This window comes from Triturus cristatus, chromosome 8, assembly GCF_964204655.1.
Source record: "Triturus cristatus chromosome 8, aTriCri1.1, whole genome shotgun sequence".
Classification (NCBI taxonomy): Eukaryota; Metazoa; Chordata; class Amphibia; order Caudata; family Salamandridae; genus Triturus; species Triturus cristatus.
In genome coordinates, this window is record NC_140591.1 from 1,617,966,390 (window position 1) to 1,617,991,120 (window position 24,731).

At 47.0% G+C, this 24,731-nt stretch overlaps 1 protein-coding gene across 2 annotated transcripts in view; it reads left to right on the top strand.

Moving 5' to 3' along the window:
* Positions 1–24,731, top strand: part of ILK (integrin linked kinase) — a 363,205-nt gene that overhangs the window by 237,599 nt on the left and 100,875 nt on the right. For both annotated transcript variants that reach the window (XM_085623554.1, XM_085623555.1), the window contains 4 exons: positions 2,096–2,261; positions 17,899–17,994; positions 18,744–18,840; positions 19,692–19,775. In XM_085623554.1, coding sequence (XP_085479680.1) covers positions 2,096–2,261; positions 17,899–17,994; positions 18,744–18,840; positions 19,692–19,775 — 443 coding nt within the window. The remainder of the gene's footprint in view (positions 1–2,095; positions 2,262–17,898; positions 17,995–18,743; positions 18,841–19,691; positions 19,776–24,731) is intronic.

Here is a 24,731-nt window from a genome sequence, read left to right on the forward strand (position 1 = left end):
TCAGAAAATAAGAAGGGAAGGAAAGAATCAGTAAAGAATCAAGAGACAGTTAGTAGCAGAGACACCTCACCTACTGCTCCATCATTTCACCCCACTTCGCTCAAGGGGAGTCCATTGCTTGAACCGGGTGAAAGCTCAGAGGTGACACCAGCCCCCACTCTTCCGTGACAACACGTCTGCTCCACGGCGTGAACTTCCATCAGGCCAGTGTAGGCTCCCCTTTTTAATAAAAATTCAAACACAACGAAGCTTCTAGCAAGCCACGCCCCCTCGTGCTCATGAGATCCCGTACCAGCCTGCTCCAAGGCCACTGCATCGGTTGATCAGGCCTTTGCTATGGCTCAGATTCAGACCATGTACATTCCTCTGATAAGAACCAGTTCTCTCTAGTCAGTAAAGTGCGAAAAACAGGAGAAGAGCAAAACATGCCCTCCCCACCTCTGTAGCTTCGTGCAGGCACAGAAAATAGATTCAGTCATGAAAATGGAGTTAGTTAAGCCATGCACACAAACGCCCAAATCAAGATGGAATCAGAAAAGCAAGGATGACCTGAAACCATGTCAAAGGCAATAGTCAGCACTGTCATAAAGCAAGGTAAAGTCAAAAATCAGAATGACATGAAGCCAAGTCAAATGCAATAGTTCAACACATTATTCACATAACCCAAATAACACTATAGACTTTATCCCTCAGTATACAACATTGAGCACATGTGTGCACCACCACCCACAACATTGCACCTCAACATCCTATACCTTCTATTCTTGGCAAGACTATTCTACTAAAAGACAGCAAGATTACAGGACAGAAGAGAAGAGAAGCAGGCATATGCAAACCCATCCTACATTAGGGCTAGGGTAACATAACACACTTAAGTCAGTACAAAATGGTGGTGGTTGAGGGACATCATAGGGAGTCAGACCACAAAAGTGGCTCATTCACTACACAGGGGAGACCTAAAAAGCGCACGCCTCACGCTGGCAGCAGGGGGGAGGGAAAGAGGAGGGGGCCTGCGCAATTCCCTTGCGGGAGCGAGCCAGGGGCACCATGTGTTTGTAAGTTAATTACAAACATATGTTGCCAAAGCTCGCTCCCGCAAGGGAATCGCGGTATGTGCACGCGTTGCCATTGAAGGCAATGGAACGCGTGCACGTTTTAGCCTGAAAAAAGCAATCGATGGCTGCAGGTCTCTTTCCTATGCAGCGCATGCGTGCTGCGTAGGAGAGACCTAAAAAGAATCACTCATCTGGAGCTTTCTGCTTTTTCAGTCTGGGGGAAAGGAAGCCCTAATGGTTGGTCTGAGGGAGGTTAGAAGGTGGGTCTGATAGTGGCTTGTGACACCCCCCAGTGTTGATTTTGAAATATGGAACTCATGCGCAAAAATGTGTTTTCCTGTAGAAAGGGGCAGCAGTTGCATCCAGCAGTGTGCTGCAAAACTGTACCTCGGTCTACAACCTGCCTTGCAGCCCACTACTTTAACCCCTTCGACGCTTGTGACGGAACGGTTCCGTCATGCACGTCGGTTGGGCTGTGCTTATGACGGAACCGTTCCGTCATGGCCCCGCCCGCGCTTAGATCCTTCAGCACTGCGCGGGAATCCGCATAGCGCTGAAGGGGTTAATCGTACACTTGTGGAAAGAGAGGGGTAGTATAGATGGTGTGAAATATGCCAAGGTCCTATGGTTTAAAATCTACTCTAATTTTATGGAGATCGCCTCGATGGTTGTTCTAAATGTCCCTACTAAGATGGATGAGTTAAAACACCTTTTATTTTAAGTAAGCCTCTTGTTACAGTCCCTTGTGAATGGGTGTGCTGAATGGTTGAATGGATCTTTTCTGTGAATAGTCACACCTTCAGAGTCATATCGGACTGCAGGTTCAGTAACTCTATAAAGCGGCCTAAGGTTGTTTGGCACTTTGAGATGAGGCCCCTTCCTCAGCGTTCACTTTCCTGAGAATCTTTGCGTTTGCATGCTTGCTGCACCTCCTTGCTGTGGCAAGAGGTTACTGAGTGAGGCACCACTGTCGTGCAGTGCCTGTTAAATGTGCCCTGGGTTTGGGCTTATCTGACTTATCTCTGCTCTTGCTCTTCCAGGGATGACCACGGCTTCAGCCCACTGCACTGGGCCTGTCGCGAGGGCCGCTCCACAGTGGTGGACATGCTGATCATGCGAGGAGCCAGGATCAACGTTATGAACCGGGGAGATGACACGCCCCTCCACCTGGCCGCGAGCCACGGCCACCGGGAAATCGTGCAGAAGGTAAGTGTGTGCTCTTCTGCCTGGAAGTGCTATCACAACTACGGCTCTATCTGAAGAAGTATTATAGAACGGTGGCACACATTCTAGAACGCATCCCTCCTCTGAAAACCTGGACACCCCCTCACGATTTGTGAGGTTGGGGAGGAGAAGTAATTCATATCAAGCAATATATCTCTAAAGTGTTGTTTTTAAGAAATCCCACATTAATGAAAAATGTCACTAAAGCAGAGTTGAATCATTCTGACACATTACAAATAGTTTTAAAAACAAAGGCTTTCAAATTGGCAAAGCCTTCCATCCTACAGGCCCTTCGACATTGCCCCTCATTTGAGATGACTTTGTATGTTTCACTAGGAGCCTTCTTATCTTCATGCCCCTTCTTATTCCTATGTCAGCCCCTTCATTTACGCTCTTTCACTCTTCTGGAGTGCCCAGCCTCTACCTATCCATGTTCTCTCTAGTCTAACCACCTTTAAATCTCTGCTAAAGATGTATATGTTCCTGAGCAGATTGATTCAATACTGCACTAGTCTCCACCTTGCCGTGCCCATCCCAGCGATCCCCTAAATCCCTGTTGTGCCCATCCCAGCGATCCCGTACATTGCTGCTGTCCTTTCCAGCGATCCCCTACATCAATGCTGTGCCCATCCCAGCGATCTCCTTCATCGCTGCTGTGTCCATCCCAGCGATCCCCTACATTGTTGCTGTGTCCATCCCAGCGATCCCCTACATCATTGCCGTGTCCATCCCAGCGATCCCCTACATCGTTGCTGTGTCCATCCCAGCTATCCCCTCATCGCTGCTGTGTCCATCCCAGCGATCCCCTATGTTAGACCTGGTACCATTGGTGTGAGTCTCCCTTCCACTTTTTCTGTTTGCCTCCTCTGTTTTGATATGTTTTGCTAGTTTAGATGCTCTGGGCACTGTGCCACTGCTATTCAGTGCACAGTACAAGTGCTCCCTATGTTAAATTGATGTATTTTTTAGTGACTCCATGATTGGGTTATTTGATTTACTTGTCAGACCCTAGTACAGTGCACCATGTGTGCCCAGGGCTTGTAAATCAAATGCTGCTGGTGGTCTTGCAGCACTGGTTGTGCCACCCACAGAAGCAGCTTGTAAAGTGTGTCTCAGGTCTGCCATTGCAGAGCGTATGTGCAGTCTGGTACTGCCATGCTGACTGGTCACGTGCACCCACTTGCCAGTCACTAAACCTTCCCTTATCTTCATATCAGACACCCCTATGGTAGGCTGCTGTGCCCATCCCTGCGATCCCCTACATCGCTGCTGTGCCCATCCCTGCGATCCCCTACATCGCTGCTGTGTCCATCCCTGCGATCCCCTACATCGCTGCTGTGTCCATCCCTTCAATCACCCTACATCGCCGCTGTGTCCTTTCCGGCGATCCCATACATCGCCGCTGTGTCCTTTCCGGCGATCCCATAAATCGCTGCTGTGTCCTTTCCGGCGATCCCATACATCGCTGCTGTGTCCATCCCAGCGATCCCCTACATCGCTGCTGTGTCCATCCCAGCGATCCCCTACATCGCTGCTGTGTCCATCCCAGCGATCCCCTACATCGCTGCTGTGTCCATCCCAGCGATCCCCTACATCGCTGCTGTGTCCATCCCAGCGATCCCCTAGATCGCTGCTGTGCCCATACCAGCGATCCCCTAAATTGCTGCTGTGCCCAGTGCCCATCCCAGTGATCCCCTACATCGCTGCTGTGTCCATTCCAGTGATTCCCTACATCGTTGCTGTGTCCATCCCACTGATCCCCTACATCGCTGCTGTGTCCATTCAGCTATCCCCTACATCGCTACTGTGTCCATCCCAGCGATCCCCTACATCGCTGCTGTGTCCACTTGCTTGCATCGCCCTGTATGTGTATCAGCCCACCTTGCATGTGTACCAGCCACCAGCATGCTTCTGATGCAATTTGGACACAGTGCTACTAATGGCTTAGTCTGAAACTTGCTGGTGCAAGCTTATGTCTGATTTTCATGTGTGTGGCATTGTGACACAGGGCACGGCAAATAAAAAATGACCATAATGATGCTATAGAGCAAAGCATCTGAGGGGTAAGCTTCTTAATAGATCTCTGCTCCTGTGCTTCTGGTTTCAAAATTGTAGTGCCATTTTTAAGATAATCTATATTGATCACATAGACTTTAGTGTTCAAAAGTAGCCTATATTACATTCCACGTCCCAATTTATATAAAGTGCAAAATACGTGACTGCCTCAGATGTGCTCCTTGTTGGTTTGTTTGGCACTACATTCCGAGTTTGCTTCTCTAGTTGCCTTTTAAAAGCTACAGTTCACCTTATCCCATCTCTTTACATGTTCCAAAGCAGAGAAAGTTAATGATCCCCATTTAGTAAGAAAGGTTTTTAGAAATTGATCAACTGACTTCACATATCGTTCCATTAAGTAGTTAAAGTATTTAGAATTGTATCTGAAATCATTTTTCCTGACCTTGGATGTGAAGGAATATATGCTCACTATACTGCATGCCGGGTCAGTGTCGCGTACCCACTGCCAGCACACGTCAGCTGTGTCACTTCCTCGGACACTTCCTCTCGGCTGGCTCTCATCACTTCACATCCTCTCTCCCCTGATGCCAGTTGGAATGTTTCCAGGTTGTTCCGCCAGTTGTGCTTCTCTTCGGCAAATGGATCTCCTCTAATTCATGGAGACTGGAGATGCATCTGCTGTGGAACATAAGTTGACAGGAAAGTTCCCCTTTGCCAAAGGTGTTAACGTGTCGTTATGATCTGTATTAAGTATTCATCTGAAACATAATCTTGCTGGCGGACACTGATCACTGCCGTGAAAGGTGCAAAGCTGTCTCAGTACACGCTTGAAACCGGATGACATAAACTTTGCTTTGATTATACGAAATTCCCCACACGCAGCGAAATTTTGCTCGTTATTTTGTTTCAAACGGAAGTGAAGGTATCTCTCTTGGTGACCGGGGCAAACTCCCTCTATACTGGTTTGGAAGGTAATTCACAGCGTGCTTCACCGTATAGTTCCGCTCCGAAATATGAAGACGCTAGGAAGTGCGTATAGAGGGAGTTTGCCCCGGTGACCAAGAGAGATACCACCACTTCCGTTTTAAACAAAATAACGAACAAAATTTCACTGCTTGTGGGGAATTTCGTATAATCAAGGATCTCTCTAGTGCCATAGGGGAGCACCACTGGAGTGAGTTCGAGGGAGACAACGCCCACTGTCCCTCAGTAAGGCTTGAGGATTATTCAGCCTCTGGCAGGGAAGTTTCCATTAGTGGATTATCCTATGCCACTATTTATTAAGATTTTAATATTGCCACGACTCCACATCAAACAAGGACTGTGGCCCATTATCTAGTACCAGCCTCAAAGGCATATATGATAATGTATCACAAATGGGAGAGAATAATTATTCATGTCCTGAAGAAGGTGGTTCACAAATGGATTGCTGCCACCGAAACTCGTTGACGCTCTTTGTCACATGGTTATATTCGAGAAACATTTGAGTCTAATCATATGAATATTGATAGACTCCAGCAAAGTTGATTCATTCGAACTAACCGAATTATAGTGTTTAATGTTCCACTTGTTCTTTGTCTCTTGTTAATTTTGAGTATTTTGTCTGCCTAATGCATGAATTTTTTTATATACAATTTTTAGCTGGCCCACATTTGATTTGTAATTGTATTGATTTGTGATTTTAAATGAAAGACATTTTATGATACCGGTATTGGTTTTTGTCCATGTGTTTATAATTGTTCTTTGGGTCCTTATCGGTGAATATAAATGGGAGTCTGAGTGTACTTAAAAGGTTTATGTATGGTTGTTTGCAACGCGGTTTGACATCCATAACTTTTTACCCAAGAGAAATTCTTCTTACATTGATTGTATTTGGTACCCTGTCTCTTGGAGAGTGGGGCCACACCCTTCTTGTTTTACATAACAGGCTTGAGATGTGGCAGGTTTTCAAGACAACCACTGAGTATGTAACTTGCATTGTTGTATTTTTTTATTATTCATAATGTGCAAACAAATGCCAGCGACCCAGCTTCTGCGCTCAGTGGACTAGAAGAGATGGAGAAATCTTATTAATTGTTATTTGGAATATTTTTAATCTGGATATCCTATCCCGCTAGCCTGCTTCTGGCCCTCCTACCCTTCTGCCGCTCACCCTTGTGTAGGTGATGATGATAAAGTTCTGGCTGAAGAAGGCTTCTCGCTAGGGTTGTATGGCTCTCGACGGCGCGTTTTGTCTTTCTCCCTGATTTGTTATTTAGACCTTGAAGCCAAGCTCTGAGTAGCTGGAAGCCAGTGTTGAGTTCACTGTCTGGGATTTCCTCTGCTGTGCTCTTCGTCTATCAGTCTAGTTGCTTCATTTCAATGCACGGCACCTTCCGAACGACTGTAGCAGACGCAGACCTACAGTGGCTTTGCGTGCTTATGTGTCGGACAGTGCCAGCAATCATCTGTGATGGCAGTGTGCACGGTGTATGCCATTGAGTCCACTGCAGTGTACAATGCGCTGGAGGATTGCACAGTGCTTGCCACATAGTATGCCAAAGCAGTGCAGAGTGCATGTCACAGGCCACAGTGCAAGCTAGAGACCATAGCAGCCCATAGTTTGTGCCATAGCCATCAAAAACCGCACAGTGCATGCCACCGATTCTGCAGTGACAGCATGCAGTGAATGCCCCAAAGTCATTAAGAACAGTGTATGTCAGCCTGCAAGAGCTGTGAATGGTTCATTCCATAGTGTCTAGATAAGGGGCGCTCCGTGCACAGTGCATGTCTTAAAGTCCACAAGAGCTGCTTACGTTGCATGCCAGAGTCTGCAGTGGTAGAACACAGTGCGTTTCATGGTGCCTGCAAGAGCCACGAGGCCTTCGCTGCAAACAAAATGAACAAATGAGTATGAACAGTTAAGAGTCTGATACAAACTATACAAGTGATCAATACGCACAGACCCATGCTGCATGCATCTACCAATGTCAGATAACAGAAATCATACATGAAACAAACATCAGTCATCGTATGACCTGCTCGCCAGACATCCACTACTTCGTTAGGTTTAAACAATTTTATGAAGAAATTATTTTCCACTATTGTGAATTCTGAAGTTTCTTCAACTCTTTCTCAGTGCAAAAACCATTGTCTCCTGCACCTGGGGCAAGTGAAGATAAGCAGGCAGAGACGACGATTGTAGAGAGAAGCTAGGGGTATGGGTGAAATCTGAGTGCTAAGGTCGGAAAGCAGGCATAAAGCAAGAGAAGGCAATTCGAGCCAAAGTAGTGTCACTGCTGTGCCTGCTTCAGTACAGAGGTATGAAATGAATACAAGCTCTATGGCATCGGCGAGTCTTGTCTGGTCACTGTGCAGTCCATCATGCCAATGGATGTGGAAGACTCCGCATTGTGTTGCCAGAGTTCCTATTCTAAGGACTTGGCATTCACCCACACTGACCTCCTGTTTGACATTTCCTGTCCTGCTGCTCGGCCTGCTATGTCGTTCTTCACTGTAATATCCCCTGCTAGCCCTCGGAGATAAGCGATTGAGTTCAGAGCCCTGGCAGCCTTCACGGGCAGCACCCGCAGCATGTGCTGCTCTGGTTCAGGCAGTGCTTCACTGTGTGCAGGAGCGCCCCTAAATCTCACCAGCCTCAAGGCCAAGCATGGGCTGGGAAGAGGGGCGATGAACATGAAAGGCTAAAACAGAAAATGCGCACTCCTGTTTATTCCAGTTAACAATTTAAGCGAGGTAATTGGTGCAAATGAATAAGTCCCCCTGAGTAGGGAATTCAAATTCACAAAAGTAGGCACGTTCCTGAATGGGAAAATGTCATTCGTGATGCACTCAGTCTCACAGATGAAATCTCTTTTTGTAGATTAAACTGATGACTCAAAGTTGGTTCAAACGTAAGTTCGGTTTATTGAACACTTTCTTCAGTGTAATCTCATAGAATTGCATTCATTCTTATGTGACGTGTCCGTTAACTGTCATTACAAACCGTAAGTTTGACTTTTATCATTTGGGAATTGCTTAAAACCACACAGTCCTTTTAATCTTCACGTCACACGCATTCGCTACACTGTTTTTTCTGTTACACGCTCTTGGAAACTGCTATTGACACCGTTGTGAAATTCAAATATGCGTTTGATTTCTTGTTACGATATAATTTGGAAGCGGGTCTTTCTTTGTATCACTGCGAGGAGATCGATTTCACATTTATGGTGAATGCACTGCTCACGCTCTTACCAGACACGATTGATATAACCGCCAGTAATTTCACTCCAATGTTCGACGGGTACTTTTGGTTTCTGACTACCTTACATTTTTTCGATTTATCAAACTTTATTTTAATAGATTCAACTTCACATACTCAGACTGATTACTTAACTTGTCCTTTCAGAGCGCCGCCCCTGAAGAAAGGCTTAGAAAGCCCGAAATGCATTGGGCAGTTGGATTAATGACACGTCACATAAGAATGAATGCAATTCTATGAGATTACACTGAAGAAAGTGTTCAATAAACCGAACTTACGTTTGAACCAACTTTGAGTCATCAGTTTAATCTACATAAAGAGATTTCATCTCTGAGACTGAGTGCATCACAAATGACATTTTCCCATTCAGGAACGTGCCTACTTCTGGGAAGAGGGGCGCCAGCAGTGGCGGCCTGTACTATGAGCAGGGAAGGGGATGCATGTCCAGCTCCTGCCTGCCTGCCCGCCTGTGGTTCAGAGTACCTGATTTAGACACTGCCTCTTAAGGTGGCAACCCATTCCTAATTCCTGTATCTCTTCACACCAGACCGCTTCCCTTGGCTACACCAAAATGGAAATCGAGGAGCTGAGTTGAGTGTTTCTTAGCCTTCGTCCATTCTGAGGTGTGTGTGTGCTGCTTGCAGCCACTGTGGCAGTCATCACAGAAGAGCCGCATTGAGCAGACCTCCATTTCACCAGAATCCTCTATTCCTGCTTTCTGTATATCCCATTTCTCCTTTCTTTTCCCAAATGCTAACCCACTTTGTACATAGCTTCTCCCCATTCCACTTTTAACTTTTCCTTGCCACACGCTTTGCTCTTGTAAGTTGCCCCTCACCACCTGTGCCCCATTTTCTGCTCATCAATGTGTATTAGGATAGTTCACCACCATTTCGATGACCAATGGTTCTACCCTTCCTTTAAAAATAAATAACCAAGAGAAAATACTCCTCCATCTTCTCCAACAACCTAACTAGCCCCACTCCAGTCAGGCCCTCACACGCTACATTTCACAGAAGTTGCACTGCCTCACCCCCGCACATCACAGCCATTTCACTTCCATTCTCAAACTCCTGAACTTTCCCGCTGCCTTTGACACTATTGGTCATCACACACTACTCTCTTCTTGCATCACTGGCCTTGCTCGAATCTGGCTCACCTTCTACCTCTCCTGCAGCACGCTTACAATTACCAGGGACACCGAAGCCTGCTCCCACGGCCAGTATCAGTCGATGGCCTACGTCTGTTCCACTACACAGCCTCTCTGTAATGCCTCCTCTTTCAGTTTCTCATGTCACTGCTCTTGGAAGCACCCCGATCATCTTCTCCCATTGTTTCGCTTATCTGCAAGCCCTCATCGCTGTGCTATAGCCAAGCGGCACTACCTGGCCCTACAATCGCTCCAAAAGAGAAGCGCTGCTCTTTCCCTCCACCACCTCACCCTCCTGGCTTACTACTGCATGTTGCCTCCTCAGCTGTAAGCCTCGGCGCTCTCTTCAGCTCAGGTAGGAAGATGGAGGCTTTCATCGCCACTGACCAGTGACGTCAGGAGCGGGGTGCAGATCCCCCGCTCCTGACGTCACTGGTCTTCATTTGACGTGAGTACTGCCGCAGCCTTCTGGTGGGCTGTACCAGCTATACCGAGGACCTCCTCCCCTCCCGACACCCATCCACCGGGATCACGGCCAGGACAACGGCCATCCCTGCAAAGGACCGGTAATAACCTTCAGATCAGTCATTAGTGTTGCTCTGGGCGGGTTGCTACCCCACAGCTCGAACCTCCAATCTGCAGATCAGCCTTTGAGTGACACTCGAACCACCCTGTGCAGGGCCTCGGGTCCGAGCCCTTTCCATCACTTGTGCCGTCAGATCCCTCCCAGTCCGAAACTGCAGTGACCATATTACTTGCCGCAACAGAAAGCTGAAGCTGGCGACCCACCCACTATTGTAGTAGCAGATAGTAGGCGCCTGACATACGGTGTGCGTTCCCTTAGCCAGGGGTAGGACCCATTTCTTCTCTTTTCCATCCCAGTTCAGAGTTGGTGCTGCTCCTGAACTCTGCTTCCTCCTGCTGTGAGAATACACACTCCCCGCCTATGGACCATGATGGCGATGTGCGTTTCTGATCGAAAGGATCTTCTCTGCTCATAAATAAAGAACGTAAGCAAGTCTTCCATATACTGCTGTGCACCAAAGGCTGCTTCGCTCATCGTGCTGGACTGAGCTCTTGGAGCTGGAAGCTCACGACCACTTTACACATACCTTCTCAGGGGCCAGGGCGAGTCGTAACCTTTACACCTGTGCACTTCAGACCCCCTCCCCTCCAGGTTTCAGGCAGCATTTGAGAAGTTGCTAAAGAAAGCCTGTAGCCTCCCCCGGCCCACGGCTGTTGCAGCGCTCTTTTCTGATGGGACTGGTAGAAAAGCTGAATCAGCCCCTGGGGATGGGACATTCTGAGATGGAAAGTGTCCACCTGTGCAGTTTTAAAATAGAACTGAGAGCCCTGTTCCAATCACACAAGCGAGTCTGGAGAGAGACTCCATCGAAGATCAGGAAAGGAGGCGAGAAATGAACAGGCTCAAGACTGTGCTCCGTCATATTGCTTGCATGGGTGCCAAGGATGGAAAGAGATGTCCTGGTGAGCAAGTGAAAAAACCATGAAATGGCAACACACATTTCTAGGCTATAAAAGGTCAATCTCCTCGAAAATCTCCTCTGAAAGTATGATGTGAAAAGTGTAAAAATGGGTGTCAGTAACCTGGGGAAAGGAGCCTCAGAGTCAGTGTGAGTGAAACTTCATCAGAGACGATGGGCGCGAAGGAGAGAGTAGAGATCAGACACTTCAAGAGAGAAAGAAGCCGCAGCCAGACTGTGTCTGGAAGTCACACATGAGACTTCGGTTTCTGAAATGACTTTTCTTGCACATGAAAATGAGCCTGCTGCTATTCCTTGGAAGGCACAGTGCGGTCTCTGATGACTGTCACGCGGCGCTTCTTGCATGAAGCCCTTTCTTGCTCTCCGAATCTGCCTGGGGTGTCCTCCTGTGTTGGGAGATCTTTATGTGAACACCCACCGAATGTCTTTCAGGTGAAGAGCCCCGTGACGTGAAGATGGGAAGAGATGCTGCTCCTCTGGACATCTTTGCTCCTCCTGCCTGAGTGTGTGATTTTACTAATCCGCCTACTCTGGAGATATCCCTGTTAAATACTTGAAAGGAATTGATCACGGTGAACCTCGGTCCAACAGCAGAACTTTAATGAAACTAGGAAATCGAACGCCTTGGCTGTCAAACTAAGTAGGTTGACTTTGAAATGCACATATTTATTGAGAGCGGATTATTGATTGAAACCGAAAACGTTTTTTATTCCCCAATAAGACCGTAATTTGGTTTTAACATTCTTAATGTGCTCAGTCTTTGAACACATTCATAGTTACCCTTTAAGACTACTGATGATCAAGACAGTTTTACTGGTGGCCATCACATCGGCTAGGAGAGTCAGTGAGCTGCCAGGATGAGGAGAGACTCTACCGGTTGGATACAAAAGGAGCGTTGTCGCTCTAAATAGATCGCACAAAAGAACACCGGGTGGACGATCAGTTTTTGTGTGGTTCTCTGGAGCGAAGAAGAGGAAAGCATTGCAGGAACAAACCTTTTCCAAATGGATTGCACTCGGTATTGGGATCTTTATGCACTGCCAAAAACTCAACCCCTGGAGGGCTTTGGGGCTCCTTCAACCAGAGCCAAAGCTGTGACCACTGTGCTTGCTCGCGTAGTCCCCGTCCTGGATATCCATCAGGCTGCGACGTGGGAATCTTTGCACATGTTCACCAAACACTTTTGCCTTCACAATCAGTTCCATCATAACGGGCACTTTGACAATTCGGTCTTCCAGTACTTTTTGGTCTGAACCAGTTTGCAGACCCACCGTCAGAGAGGTATTGCTTTGGTATCTTATTCTAAGGCAAGGAATCTGTGGCTAGAAGTCTCTAGCAGATGAGCAAGTTGCTTACCTTTTGATAACGCCTTATCTGGTCGAGACTCTATTTAACCACAGATTCCTTACTAGCGCTCCCAACCTCCCATACTAGCGCTCCCAACCTCTCTTCTACTGCAAACTGGTCTTTTGAACCGATCCCTGTAGGTCCTTAGCTTGCACCCTGGTCAGTCAGCCTTCGGATTTGGCTGAATAGTCCCGAAAAGAAACTGATGTGAGCGTGCTCATATGGCGCCACTGTAGATACTATGCTTGCCGCATCTGGTGCGAACGCTGATGTGGAGCTGATTGACGCCACCTACCGGTACGTAGATTTACTGCTCAAGATTTTCCAGATCTAGTCTTGACTCTAGAGGATAGTTCTAATGTAAGAATCTGCGGCTCAAGAGAGTCTCTACCAGATAAGGCATTACCGAAGGTGAGTAAAGTGTTCTTACCTGCTACTGATGTGGGTTAGACATGACACACAGTGGAAGGCTATTTCCTTACTCACTGGTTACCTTTGATTGAATGCTTATTACGGTTGGGTTGGCTAGATCTTAGTGTGGCTCTGCTGTAACTACATTACTTTCTCATCACTCCCTTCAGTCTATACACATCCTTGAAGCAAGCTCTACGCTACCTGCTGAAAAGAAAAATGTTTGAATCTTTACCCCTTCATGTGTGACCACCTCTACACAGAATCCTCCTGTTTTGTCTGTTTCCCCTGGAAGGCCTCTTGTTGTGCCTTTTCTGCTCCTGCCCATTGTTTCATGGCCTCTGCCCCTTCTCTTTGTGCTGCTGCCTCTTGGCCTCTTCTGGTTGTGCATGATTGCCTCCTTGCCTGGTGGCTGGCTTTGGCTTCTTTAGCTTTCTTGGTGCGTCTTCCTTGTCGACTCTCATGGGCACCTTCTCTATTGTGACCTCCTTCACTGGCTTTCTTGGTTGTGCTTCCTGCATTTCAGTCTTACTGTTCTTGTTGACTGACTTGTCCTTGGTGCTTGTGGCTGGCTTTCGATCCTTATTCCTTTGTGTTTGGACTGTATCCTTTTTAGATGAAATGTTTAGTGATCAATCAACTGCAGTTGCATCTGCTTTGGTCGCTTCAATTATTTGCGAGTGATCTCTTTACTCTGCCTTTTGTGTTATGCAGGCCATCTTGAAATTGATATGTACCTCTAGCTTATTTAAAAAGTGCGAGTGAAATTAGTTTACAAGCTTGCTTCAGTCTCCGACTAGTTTGAAGGTCTAACCTTGGACGCTGTTGGTCTGACCGATAGAGGCCTGTGTTTAATTCAAGGCCCCTTGCATCCTTGTTTGGGATGTCCATTGGCCAGAGTTGGGTGCACGACTCCTGAGTCTGTGTTCAAATGGCCGTACAATTCTGTTCATTTCGTTTTACTAAAGTCGCGCTTCTTTCCAACACTAACTTTGCATCCTGCTTACTGGTAACACCGGCTCCGTCTTAGCCACCTTGATCTAAACCGATCGACCAATTGGTCATTGAAGCATCTGCTGTTTATCTGAACTGTTAAGCATTTTAAAGCTGAGTACTGAAATGAATGAATTCATGGTGATATTGGTTAAGCGCATGTCACAAAGCATTGTCTCTGATTGGTGTACAGACCTTTCCATAAGTTGCTTAAATTACTTTGATCTCAGTGCAGCCACTCTTTGCTTGCTTCTGTCAGTTGTGCCAAGCTGCTGACTGGATGTAAGTCACTGTGGTTATCAAAGACACCAGATGGAAAATAAAGAAATCCCTGAGGCTTGTCCTGCTCGGCCCTTTTGTAATAATAAAGGGGCCAAAGTAATGTTCAAATGTGTCCTTGCTGCTGCTGTGTAAGAAAGTGCCATCTTTCTTGCATGGTATGCCCCCACTTTTTGCTGAATTGCTGAATGTACTTTGACTGAGTGTGCCTTGGACTCCTGCGAATCAGGTGCCCAGGGCCTATGTTCTTCCCTAAAACACAAATTGGCAAACCCTGGCCACATGTCAGCCCCTGGTAAATGGTACCATAGGTACCCAGGGCCTTGTGACCAGGGAAGGCCTCTAAGGGCTGCAGCACTCATCGTGCCACCCTTAGAGGCCCTGTACCCTTACACACACACACACACACACACACACACACTGCCCTTGCAGGCTGGGTGTCTGGGTACAAGACAAAACAAAGAGTCGACATGGCACACATCCCTGTGTGCTATGCCCACCACCTAAACTGCCATGGCATTCATCAGCCACCCCTCTAGCTGGGTGCCCTATGCCAGTGGTGTGGGCACAGGAGCAGGAGTCCTGTGCCCCTACAGTACCCGGGTCCATTCCTGGGCCCTGTAAGTGCAGTGCTGCCCTTTAAGAGTACATGGTGCTGAGAGCTCGTCAAACACGAACTCCACAGCACCATAATGGCAACACTGAAGACTGAGAAGTTTGGTATCAAACTTCTCAGCACATTAAACCCACACTGATGCCAGTATGGGATTTAATGTACCAAGCACCCCAGAGGGCATCTTAGAGATGCCTCCTAAAACCTAACCTACAATCCACGTCTTTTCTGAGGCTGCCTAGGCTGCCACACAGCAGACATGTTGCTGGACGCCTGGGTAGGAGAGCCTCTGCTCTCCTTGGTCTGCAACAATGCACATCCTGGGCGAGGTGCTAAATCTCCTCCCCCAGGATGGGCAGGGGCAAGCTTCAAAGGCATGCCGCCTCTGTGAGCTTCCCCCAGGCCACTGCAACCCCCCACTCTGGCGGGAAGCTTGGCCGGAAACCCCAAATAAGGACAGGGGATGTGCCAGCCTGCCAACCCCACACCTCAGGTGGGGGAGGCGAGGTGAAGCACATCTCCGGGCTCTTGCCATCTTGAAGATGGGAAGCCTTGCCCAATCAGGACTAGGCTACTGCCCCCCTCCCACAGGAGAGAAGCAGGATAGGGGGTGTACCCACCCCAGGACAGGGACCCATTGGACCCTGCCCTTCACCTACCTGTAACGCCCCTAAATCTAGTATTTAGGGGCACCCTGAACCTTCCTTCCCCAGATTCCGAAATCCGAAGTAGATCTAGAAGAAAGAAGACCTGCCCTGCAGCTGCTAAGAAGAGGAAGACACCAACTGCTTTGGCCCCAGCCCTACCGGCCTGTCGACCCTCGGGCCTGCTCCTGCTCCAACCCGGCATCTCTTGTGGCCAGCAACCTCACAAACCCCGGAGGACCTGGCTACCTTTTGGCTCTAAAGCCCTGGGACTCCCATGAGTAGAGGCTCTACTCAAAATCTACTTGTAATCCCTGGCAGCTGCCTGGAACCGCAAACCCTTCACACTCTGCACCCGCCAAGCCTGGCCTGTGCCGGAGTGAACAAAGACCATGAGGACGACCCCATGGCGACTGTGACCCCGAGTCCGGCACCCAAGGACCTCCATCGACACTCCTGAAGAAGCCTGCAGCCTCAGAACCAGGTGCCCCCCCCAACCGCGATCAACAGAGGGTAAGATTTCCCGACACCAAAAGGCGCCCTGCGGCCCCCTGTGCCCATTCCCGGGGTACCTACCTACCTATCCTCCAACTACCCAACTTACCTCTCGAAGTGGTGGTGGCACCTGAAGAATCTTCGTCCCCGAGCTTGCAGTCTTTCCCATTGAAATCAATTGAGCGCCCGAAGGCTTAAAAGCACCCTGCACCCAGCCGCCCGAGTGGCCCTGGCAGTGCAACCTCTACACCTATCTATTTCCCCTGAGTAAGTGACCAGGAGCCCAGCTCCCACAGCTGCGTGGCCTGCTAGTCAGCAGCCACCAACCAAGGTCCCCCTACCTCTCATAAGATAACATTGGGCCTAACTCTCTCTGCACCCGGCTGCCCTTGTGCCGCTGAGGGTGAACCAACTGTACCTACCTGACCCTGGGAGACCCCTGAGTCTATGCCGAGAACCTTAACTCTGCCAGTCGAGTACTTACTCACCTTTAAACCGATAACTCAATTTTCTCTATAGGGTAACATTGACTGGTTTTTCCTGAAATTTGTCCTCAGTGTGGACTTTTCAAAACTTTAAACATTCACCAAAAATCAGCCGAGTAACAAACGAAAATACTCACCTGCTATTAGGTGAGCTCCCAGTGCTGGATCTTGGTGCCCAGCACTGACTCTGGAAAATACTTACAACTGTACTTACCAGTAACCCAATTTTCTCCCATAGGAAATCGTTGACTGTTTTTCTGTGAAATTTCTTCTGTGTCAATTTCTGCAAACTTTAAATATTCTTTAAAAATCATATAACTTCTGAAAACATAATTACTTACCTGTTTTGGATAAAGTTCCCAGTACTGAGTCTAGGCACCCAGTACTGGATTACAAAAGGTACGAGAACATACTATACCTGCAACTTGAATTTTCTGCCATAGGGAATCATTGACTGTTTTCTATGAAATATTTTCCAAGTGTCAACTTTTAAAATAGCAAACTATTGTCTAAAAATCATCACAGTAATTAAGTCGACTTTTATCACTTGATTCCAAGTACTGACCCAGGACTGAATCTAGGATCCAGTCCTGGAAATCCAAAAGTAATCCTAAAAGTAATCTGTTGCAAATAACTTGAAACTTCTATTGAACTCAATGCATTATTGTGTTTAAAATTGTGTTGCCTATTGCAACCACTTGTAACTTTCTACAAAAGTCAATTGCATATTGCAAAATTATTTATGTAAAGCATCTCATTCTGAGAAAGTATATTTTAATACCTATTGTTGGTTCTAAAATAAAACAAGCATATATTTTTTATATATATAAACCATTGGCCTAGTGTTCAGTTATTGAGTGTGTGACCATTTGCTGACTGAGTGTGTGCAACAAACGCTTTACACTGTCCTCTGATACGGCCTTACTGCTCGACCAAGCTACCACTTTAGAGAGTAAGGTTATATCTAACTTTAGCCTCTGCCAAACCTCTGGGGACTGTGGACTCTGTACACTCTGTACCTATTTGGGAACAGTATATACAGAGCCACTTTCTCACATGCTGCTGCCGCCACTACCGCTACCACCCACACTGGTTTTGAACCTTCATTTAACTTGTTCGTAGGCTTAATAGCCCCATAATGCCTCTGTACTCTGCACTCATGCAGAGCCCTCGTTGGAACTTGCAGAGTGTTTCCTTCCAATAAGTGTGGTGTTTGTAAAGTGCCTCCTTCTCTTGCTGTATCTTGGGGTTGTTTTCTCTGAATAGTCTGTGTGTGCGGTGGGTGGGTGAGGGTGGGTTTGGTAGTGTGGACTCCCATGCCCTTGTCACCAGTTCGATAATAGTGAAGTGACTGGAGAATGATGCGTAGCCTTTCTTTCTCATAAGTTGACGGTGTTTGAGCTATGGATTTAAAATTTCTATAAATGTTTTTTTGTTTCAGTTGATCCAGTACAAGGCAGACATAAATGCAGTGAATGAACATGGAAACACTCCCCTGCATTATGCCTGCTTCTGGGGTCAGGACGAGGTAGCTGAGGTAAGTCTTTGTTTTTAATCCTCCCTCGGTTACCTCTTTTTATGTGATCTCCAGGTGAGGCATCACCCATGCCTTCTCTCCATGGGATGTTGCGCTTATACCTCTCAAGTTGGGATTCATCTGTTGTCCTGACTGCTGTCCGTTCCTTGTGGTGTTTTGTGGCTAGCCTCACCCAGGTGTAGGGTCTGCCAATGCCCCTTCCTCCAAGTTTTGTTTTATGCATGGAGTCCTGGATTTTTAGTGAGGATCTCTGGGAGTTAGTTTGGTTATTTTTAATGGGGTTTTGCATGCATGCAGTCACTGTAACACCCTGAAATCTGCATATGCACTAGACCTAATAATGTGGTGCATGTATCAAAGGCTCTTTCTGACCTTCCTCTGCGTTTGTGGATGTTTTCATGTGGTTTGTCCACGATGAGTGCTCCATCGGTTCTCAGGAAATGATTAGAAACCTACCCTTCACCATGTTTGAAAAATGTCTGGCCCCTTACCCTCATCACCCTGTCAAGTGTCTATTTTTCTCGACAGTCGTGCCAGCAGGGCGACCTTAGCCCAGAGTCCTGTCTGATATTCTGTGCCAGATTTGTACTGATGTACCTTTTGATGAATGTTTCCACTGTTGTAAGAACACGCGCTTGTTATTACTAACACCTTGGGCTCTCTCTCCCCCACCCAGTCCTGTTTCTCTGTAGCAGTCTAACTAGTGGCATTTGTCACTCTGCACACTAACCATTCTTCTCCTCCCACAGGATTTAGTGGCCAATGGAGCTTTAGTGAGCATCTGCAACAAGTATGGCGAGATGCCAATGGACAAGGCCAAGGCTCACCTCCGGGAAATCCTGAAAGGTGAAGTGTTTCCATTCCAAGCAACATTCGCTTTAGGTCCTCTGCGGTTGCTATTACCGCAATAATATAGCGCTCCGTTTCATGGCAAGATATTTGGAATCCTCTTGTTCAACTTTGTGAGATCAGAAGAAGGTAATATCCTTGCTAGGCGTGAATGTCTGATTCCAGTGCTTCCCAGCAGTTCATGTCTTGCAGAAATCCTCCTGTGAAAGAGACTTCCATCTTCACATGCGAATAATCTGTGTAAGAGGAGCATTATGGGATGTTTCTGAATGTGATTGAGTTTTATTTCCTGCGAGAACGTGGGTCCATCTCTAATAAAGCACGAGTTTCTGCAATTCTCACTATGCAATGTTTGTTTGTCTCCAAAATCACTCTGTGGTAAGTAAAAGATTTAGGAGCATTTTGCGACTGAAGAGTTTTTTTGGATCAGTGATGTGCTCAGTATTGTCTGCTTGTATATGGCCCGCCATTGGCTGGACCCGAAGGAAGAGGAAGCTATTTATTGCAGTACAAGTAGCTCAGTTTGCTTTCTGTGATCTGATGCCGCATAATGTAGCTCCTCATTTCACATGACCGAGGACAAGCCTCAAGCTTTACAACGAATGCCCGCGTTCTCCTAACCAGGCACTTGTAGGAGTTTGAAAATCATAGCAGCGATGTGCTTTTTGAAGATGTTGACAAAGAACTTAGACACATAAGCACAATTTTTAGCTCACAAATTTTGTGATTAGCATATATTTGTGTGTGTGTGTATGTGTGGGTGTGTGACAAATATTAGTTCATCCTATCGAGCCAACAGTGTCAAAATTCTTCCAGGACTCAAATTTTCTTTAACATTTTCTTTGTAGACCGGGCAGAGAAGATGGGGCAGAGCTTGGGTAAGATTCCATACAAGGACACCTTCTGGAAGGGAACAACCCGAACACGACCCAGTAAGTCTCTGTTTTCAAATTCACTTTGGGTGATGTGTTTCAGTGACTTATCTACATTCACTTTCTCTACCAAATGCTGGGTTTATGCTTTAGAAAGGTCTGCCTTTATGTTTTTTCATTGTTCTTTCCGGTTCAGCCAATTTGTCACACTCCCACCATGTTAGACCGGTCATCCGCATAACGGCGTTTGTAAATTGAAGGTGTTGCAACATGTGTTAAATACTCAGACCTAGTCAGTTTAGCTTGAGCCTTATGTAGGTATGCTGTTTTTCATACCATTTTTTCTTTTTTAAGGAGTTTTATATAGTGCAAACTTGACCCGAAGGTGTATTGAGTATCAGAGCGCTTTACATAGCACCAGTTGCGTTGCATGAGGACACATTCATTTTTGTTAGGCATGGGGAGATTAAGTGATTTGCCCAGAATCACAGGATGTTCAGCGTCCTTGCCGAGACTCTAACCCAGTTCCCCAGATTGGCAGTCGACCGCCCTAGCCATTAGGCCAACTCCTCTCCCTCTACCATACAAAGTATTCAGTTTTAGTACGTTTTTTCTTTTTGTTTTTTTCCTAGATGTAAAGATGTTGGACCATTTTTATTTCTGTTTGGGAATGTATTAAGTTTCTTGTATGTATGTACAATGTATAAAGTGTAAACCTATGTCCAAAGCAGCCAAGTGCTGTACAAAAGATGCAACCAGGAGTAAAAGACTATTGTGCAAGAAAGATGTATATCGAAGGAAGTGGAGAGAGGGGAAGGACAACTGTATTCTTTGGCAGAGGCAAACATTACATGAGGCCCCTAGAAGCATGCTGAAAGGAGAATTCTTGATTTTTATATGTTCTATGTTTGTCTTTCTGTCTGGTGATTTATTTTGTGTTAAGTTGCATAGTTATTTTACAATTCATTTGTTAAAGTAGGTGTAGTTTTTTTCCCCAGTCCCTGCTAAATAATGATAGATTTAATCACTTCAGTTCTGTAGCCCTTGCAGATAAGATGAGCTGGTTGGACCCAAACACCTTTTGGGGAGGAGGACAGCAGGGCCACAGAGCAGAAAGGGGCTACCTGGGCCCAACTATGATGGTGGAGATAATTTGCCACCGGCATCCTGGGGTCTGTTTTACTCTGGCTCTACAAACTGGAACAAGTACGCCTCTTTCAGTGCTTGACTCTGTGTTTTGAGGGCAAGCAGTCAAAGCCTTCTCTAGGAGGTAGTGTGGGGTACAATTCAGGAGACTGAGGGGACCCCCTCCTAGTACGGGTTATTCATGGCTTTGTTTTCTAGAATAGTTAGCTTTCTCTAGGGGCTCCAAACACCGAGCTTCTCCTCCTGCACAGTCTTTTCTCCTGCTTGGCCAGGCACACTCCTTCCCTCTCAACAGGTAGTCAGGCTCATGGGCACTTCTGGCAGACCCCCTGCTCCTCCAGCAGAAAGTGCAGACTCCAGATGATGTCGCCTTGCCTCTGCACTGTCAGGTGCAGACACCCGCCCTAGCTGCACAGCAGCTCATTGAGTACTTTCTGGAGTAGTTACTTAAAGAAGAATGTGGGAATCGAAGCAAGTGGAGTGATTTGAATCCCACGTTTATATCGATTTCCCGGTGAGGATTTGTTGATCCACTGTCTAGAGCTTCAGATCTTTTTGGCTTCCTGCACTGTGGCAGATCACTGTGCACTGTGGCAGATCTCACAGCAGGTTGCAGTGGCGCTGTCTCCAAGAAGGAATATCTAATACAAGGGCACAGTTAAAGTTGAGATCTCTGCACTTAGCGGTCATAAACCTTCCTGAAGCCATAATCTAAAACGAACAAAAGGGCAGGCATGCCTTGAAATCTCCTCACCTTGAACCCCAGAAACTGCTGTCCCACACCTTATCCCAACCATCTACTAAATAACAGTGCTCAGAAAGAACTAATCACCAGTGTTCTGCTAACAGGGCCCTCGTTCAGTTTCTAAATGTAGCCCCTGTCTTCTCCGTCTCACTTCAACGTTGGGGGCTCCATCCTCCAAGCAACGGGAATGTAGGTGATACCCTACTTACCCTCTTTGGGGAACCATCCTCATCCTTCATCTTGTGCCATGCTAAACCAGCAGCATCCAAAATGCATCCCACTGGTCCAAGTACTCAGACACAACAAACATAGTCCTACTATCATAAATAACCTACACACCCACCACACATACACACCTGTTATGCGCACTAAATGCCAGCGCATAGTTCTGGGTTTCACATAACCGTGGAACTTAACATCGGAGAAGTGCGTAGACTCACCTGTATTAAACACAGAAAAAGATCTAGTCACTTAACTAATTCACAAAAACATGGCATGCGGCCTCCACCACTTCATATCATACACCCAGTTCATGGACAGTAGTCTCATTGCCATTACGAAGGCGGACTTTGTACGCCCCTCCAGGTCACAGAACATGTTCTGGCCCTTGCATTGTCATGCACTATCCTAGGCCTCTGCAGACACACACGATTACAAGAAAACTCGGGATACCAGTTTCACATGCAGCTGGGCACTCAGGTCAGGGGGAACATGTCCTTTTACCAGGTAGAGGACGTTCCTGTCCCACAAGTTGGTGATAGTTACTCCTACTGTCAAACATGCTCCTTCACATACTAGAGCTGGGCAAAGATCTGGCAGAAAGGAAAACGGTTGGTTGTAGTCTCATTCCACAAGAGCAGAGAATTTGTGAGCTTTGCCTCTCTTTTAGTCATACGTCCGAGGATTCTAAAACTGTGATCTTCATTTAAATCTGAGACACAGAAAACCCCAGAGAAACCATGTTGGGCTCATTGTGCCTTGTCCTATACATTGAGTTCAGGTGCTGCTTAGGCTCACCCTGCCAGTCTCCGAAATGAGGGCTCAGATGGCCGTAAAAGTAACAAGGAATACATCATTTCTACATCAACGAGATAGCTTTCTATAATTTAGAATTGCCCAAGTCGGTCCTGATGGATGGTTTTGTTAAGACGAAAACACACAAATTGCCTGCAGATGAAGCATTTGGAACCAAATCAAAATTTAATTCCAAGACTAACAATGTATATTCGATATTGAGGCACTCTACAGTTGAAAAGAGCATAGAGCAGAAGAGGACAAAAGGTACAGCAAGGCAACAAACTCAACTTTGAAAGGCAATATGGTTTGAAAGATGAAACTACTACACCAAAAAGACTGATGGAAGAAAAGGTTAATGTGGTATCCAAGACTTTCGACATTAAGAAACAGAAGAGAGACGCTGAAACAGCATTTCCAGAAGAAAGAAAATCGGAAACATTTTGGTTATCTAAAACCCCTTTAAATAAACACTTTAGGAGGCCCAGAGAAATACATGACCAGACTAGGCGGAGGGCACAAACATGCTTGTTTCAACCACACTAGAGTTTACACGAGGATGATGACTAGGAGACTGAGACAGATGATGCAGAACGCTCAGACAATAGGATTCTACACATTAAACTCCACATGAGAAACTATTTGGGCAAACTTAGATCCATCAGTCACCACAAGGTCATGTAGAATCTTATATGGGTGCTTGTGCCTCAGCTCCCACTTACCTAGTCTAAGGCCCTTTCGGACCTGGCCTCGCTGCCTCACCTCGTTCTTGCGCTCCTACTCTTTCGCTCTCTGCTCCTTCCTCTCGTCCTTCTCACTGTCCTTTTCTCCCTCTTTGTGCCCGTTTTCCACTCTCCACTCTTTCATTGTGCCCATTTTTCACTTGCCACTGTCATTGTGCCGCCTTGTGGAAATTTTTTCTACTCTCCACTCCCTGTTTTCCACCTTCTCTTTATGCCCCCGTTTGCCCATTTTTCTTGTGCCTGCATTTCTTTTGCGCCTGCTACTCCTGTGCTTCCCCCGCTCCTAACCTACATCTGTCGCGTGCCATCTCCTGTCCCCGCCCTTCCCTAGCCCCGTCCACGCCTCCCCATTACCAGTACCTACTTAATGGCGGTTGCTACCCGACCCCATTAAGCAGGTGCCCAGGCCCCAGCTCCCACTTACTTGGACTGGTCCTCAGACCAGTCTAAGGCCCTTTCAGACCCTTCCTCGCTGCCTCGAGCCCCTGCCTTGTTCTCGCGCTCTTTCTTCTTTCTCTCTCTGTCTCTGCTCCATCTCTCCATCCTTTTCTGTCTCTTTGAGCAGTTTTCCACTTTCTCTCTTTGGGCCTCTTTGTGATCATTTTTCACTCTCTACTCTTTCTTTGTGCCCATTTTTCCACTCTCTCTCTCTTTGCCTGTTTCTCTTGTGCCTGCGTTTCCTTGGCACCTGTTACTCCTGTGCTTTCCCTCTTTCCTCCTCCCACTCCTGTGCTTTCCGGCCTCCCCCTACTCTTTACCTGCATCTGTCACATGCGTTCACCTGCCACCTGCCACCTGCCACCTGCACCCCTCCCTTTCCTAGCTCTGCCCCCTCTACAAGACTAAATTAACCAAGAAGAGGACTCGCCATCATGCACAACTGCTCCATCACCTGCACCTCCTTCACTGAAAAGGACACAGCCTTTATGGAACACATTCATCACCGACTTCAGACCGGCAACCACACCTCCATCAAAGGCACCTTAGCTTACAGACCACCCGGACCACGGGCCACCTTCAGCAATCTCCTCACTGACTTCATTGCCCCCTTCGCCATCAGCTTGAACAAATTTATCTTAAAAGACGACCTCAACTTCCATCTCGACGACCCAAAAGATCCCAACTCCACTGCCCTACTCGAGAGCCTTGAGATCTGAGGACTCACCCACATTGTACAGGGCACCACCCACAACGCAGGACACACCAGCAACCCCATTTTCATAGCCAGCAACAAGGTGAAGTTCAGCCACCTCTCTCCGCTCACCTGGACAGACCACTCCATTGTCCACTTCTTCATCGACACACCCCAACCCTCCTCTGCCAAGACTACCTGCAACTTCAGATATTGCTGGAACTAGATAAAGGACA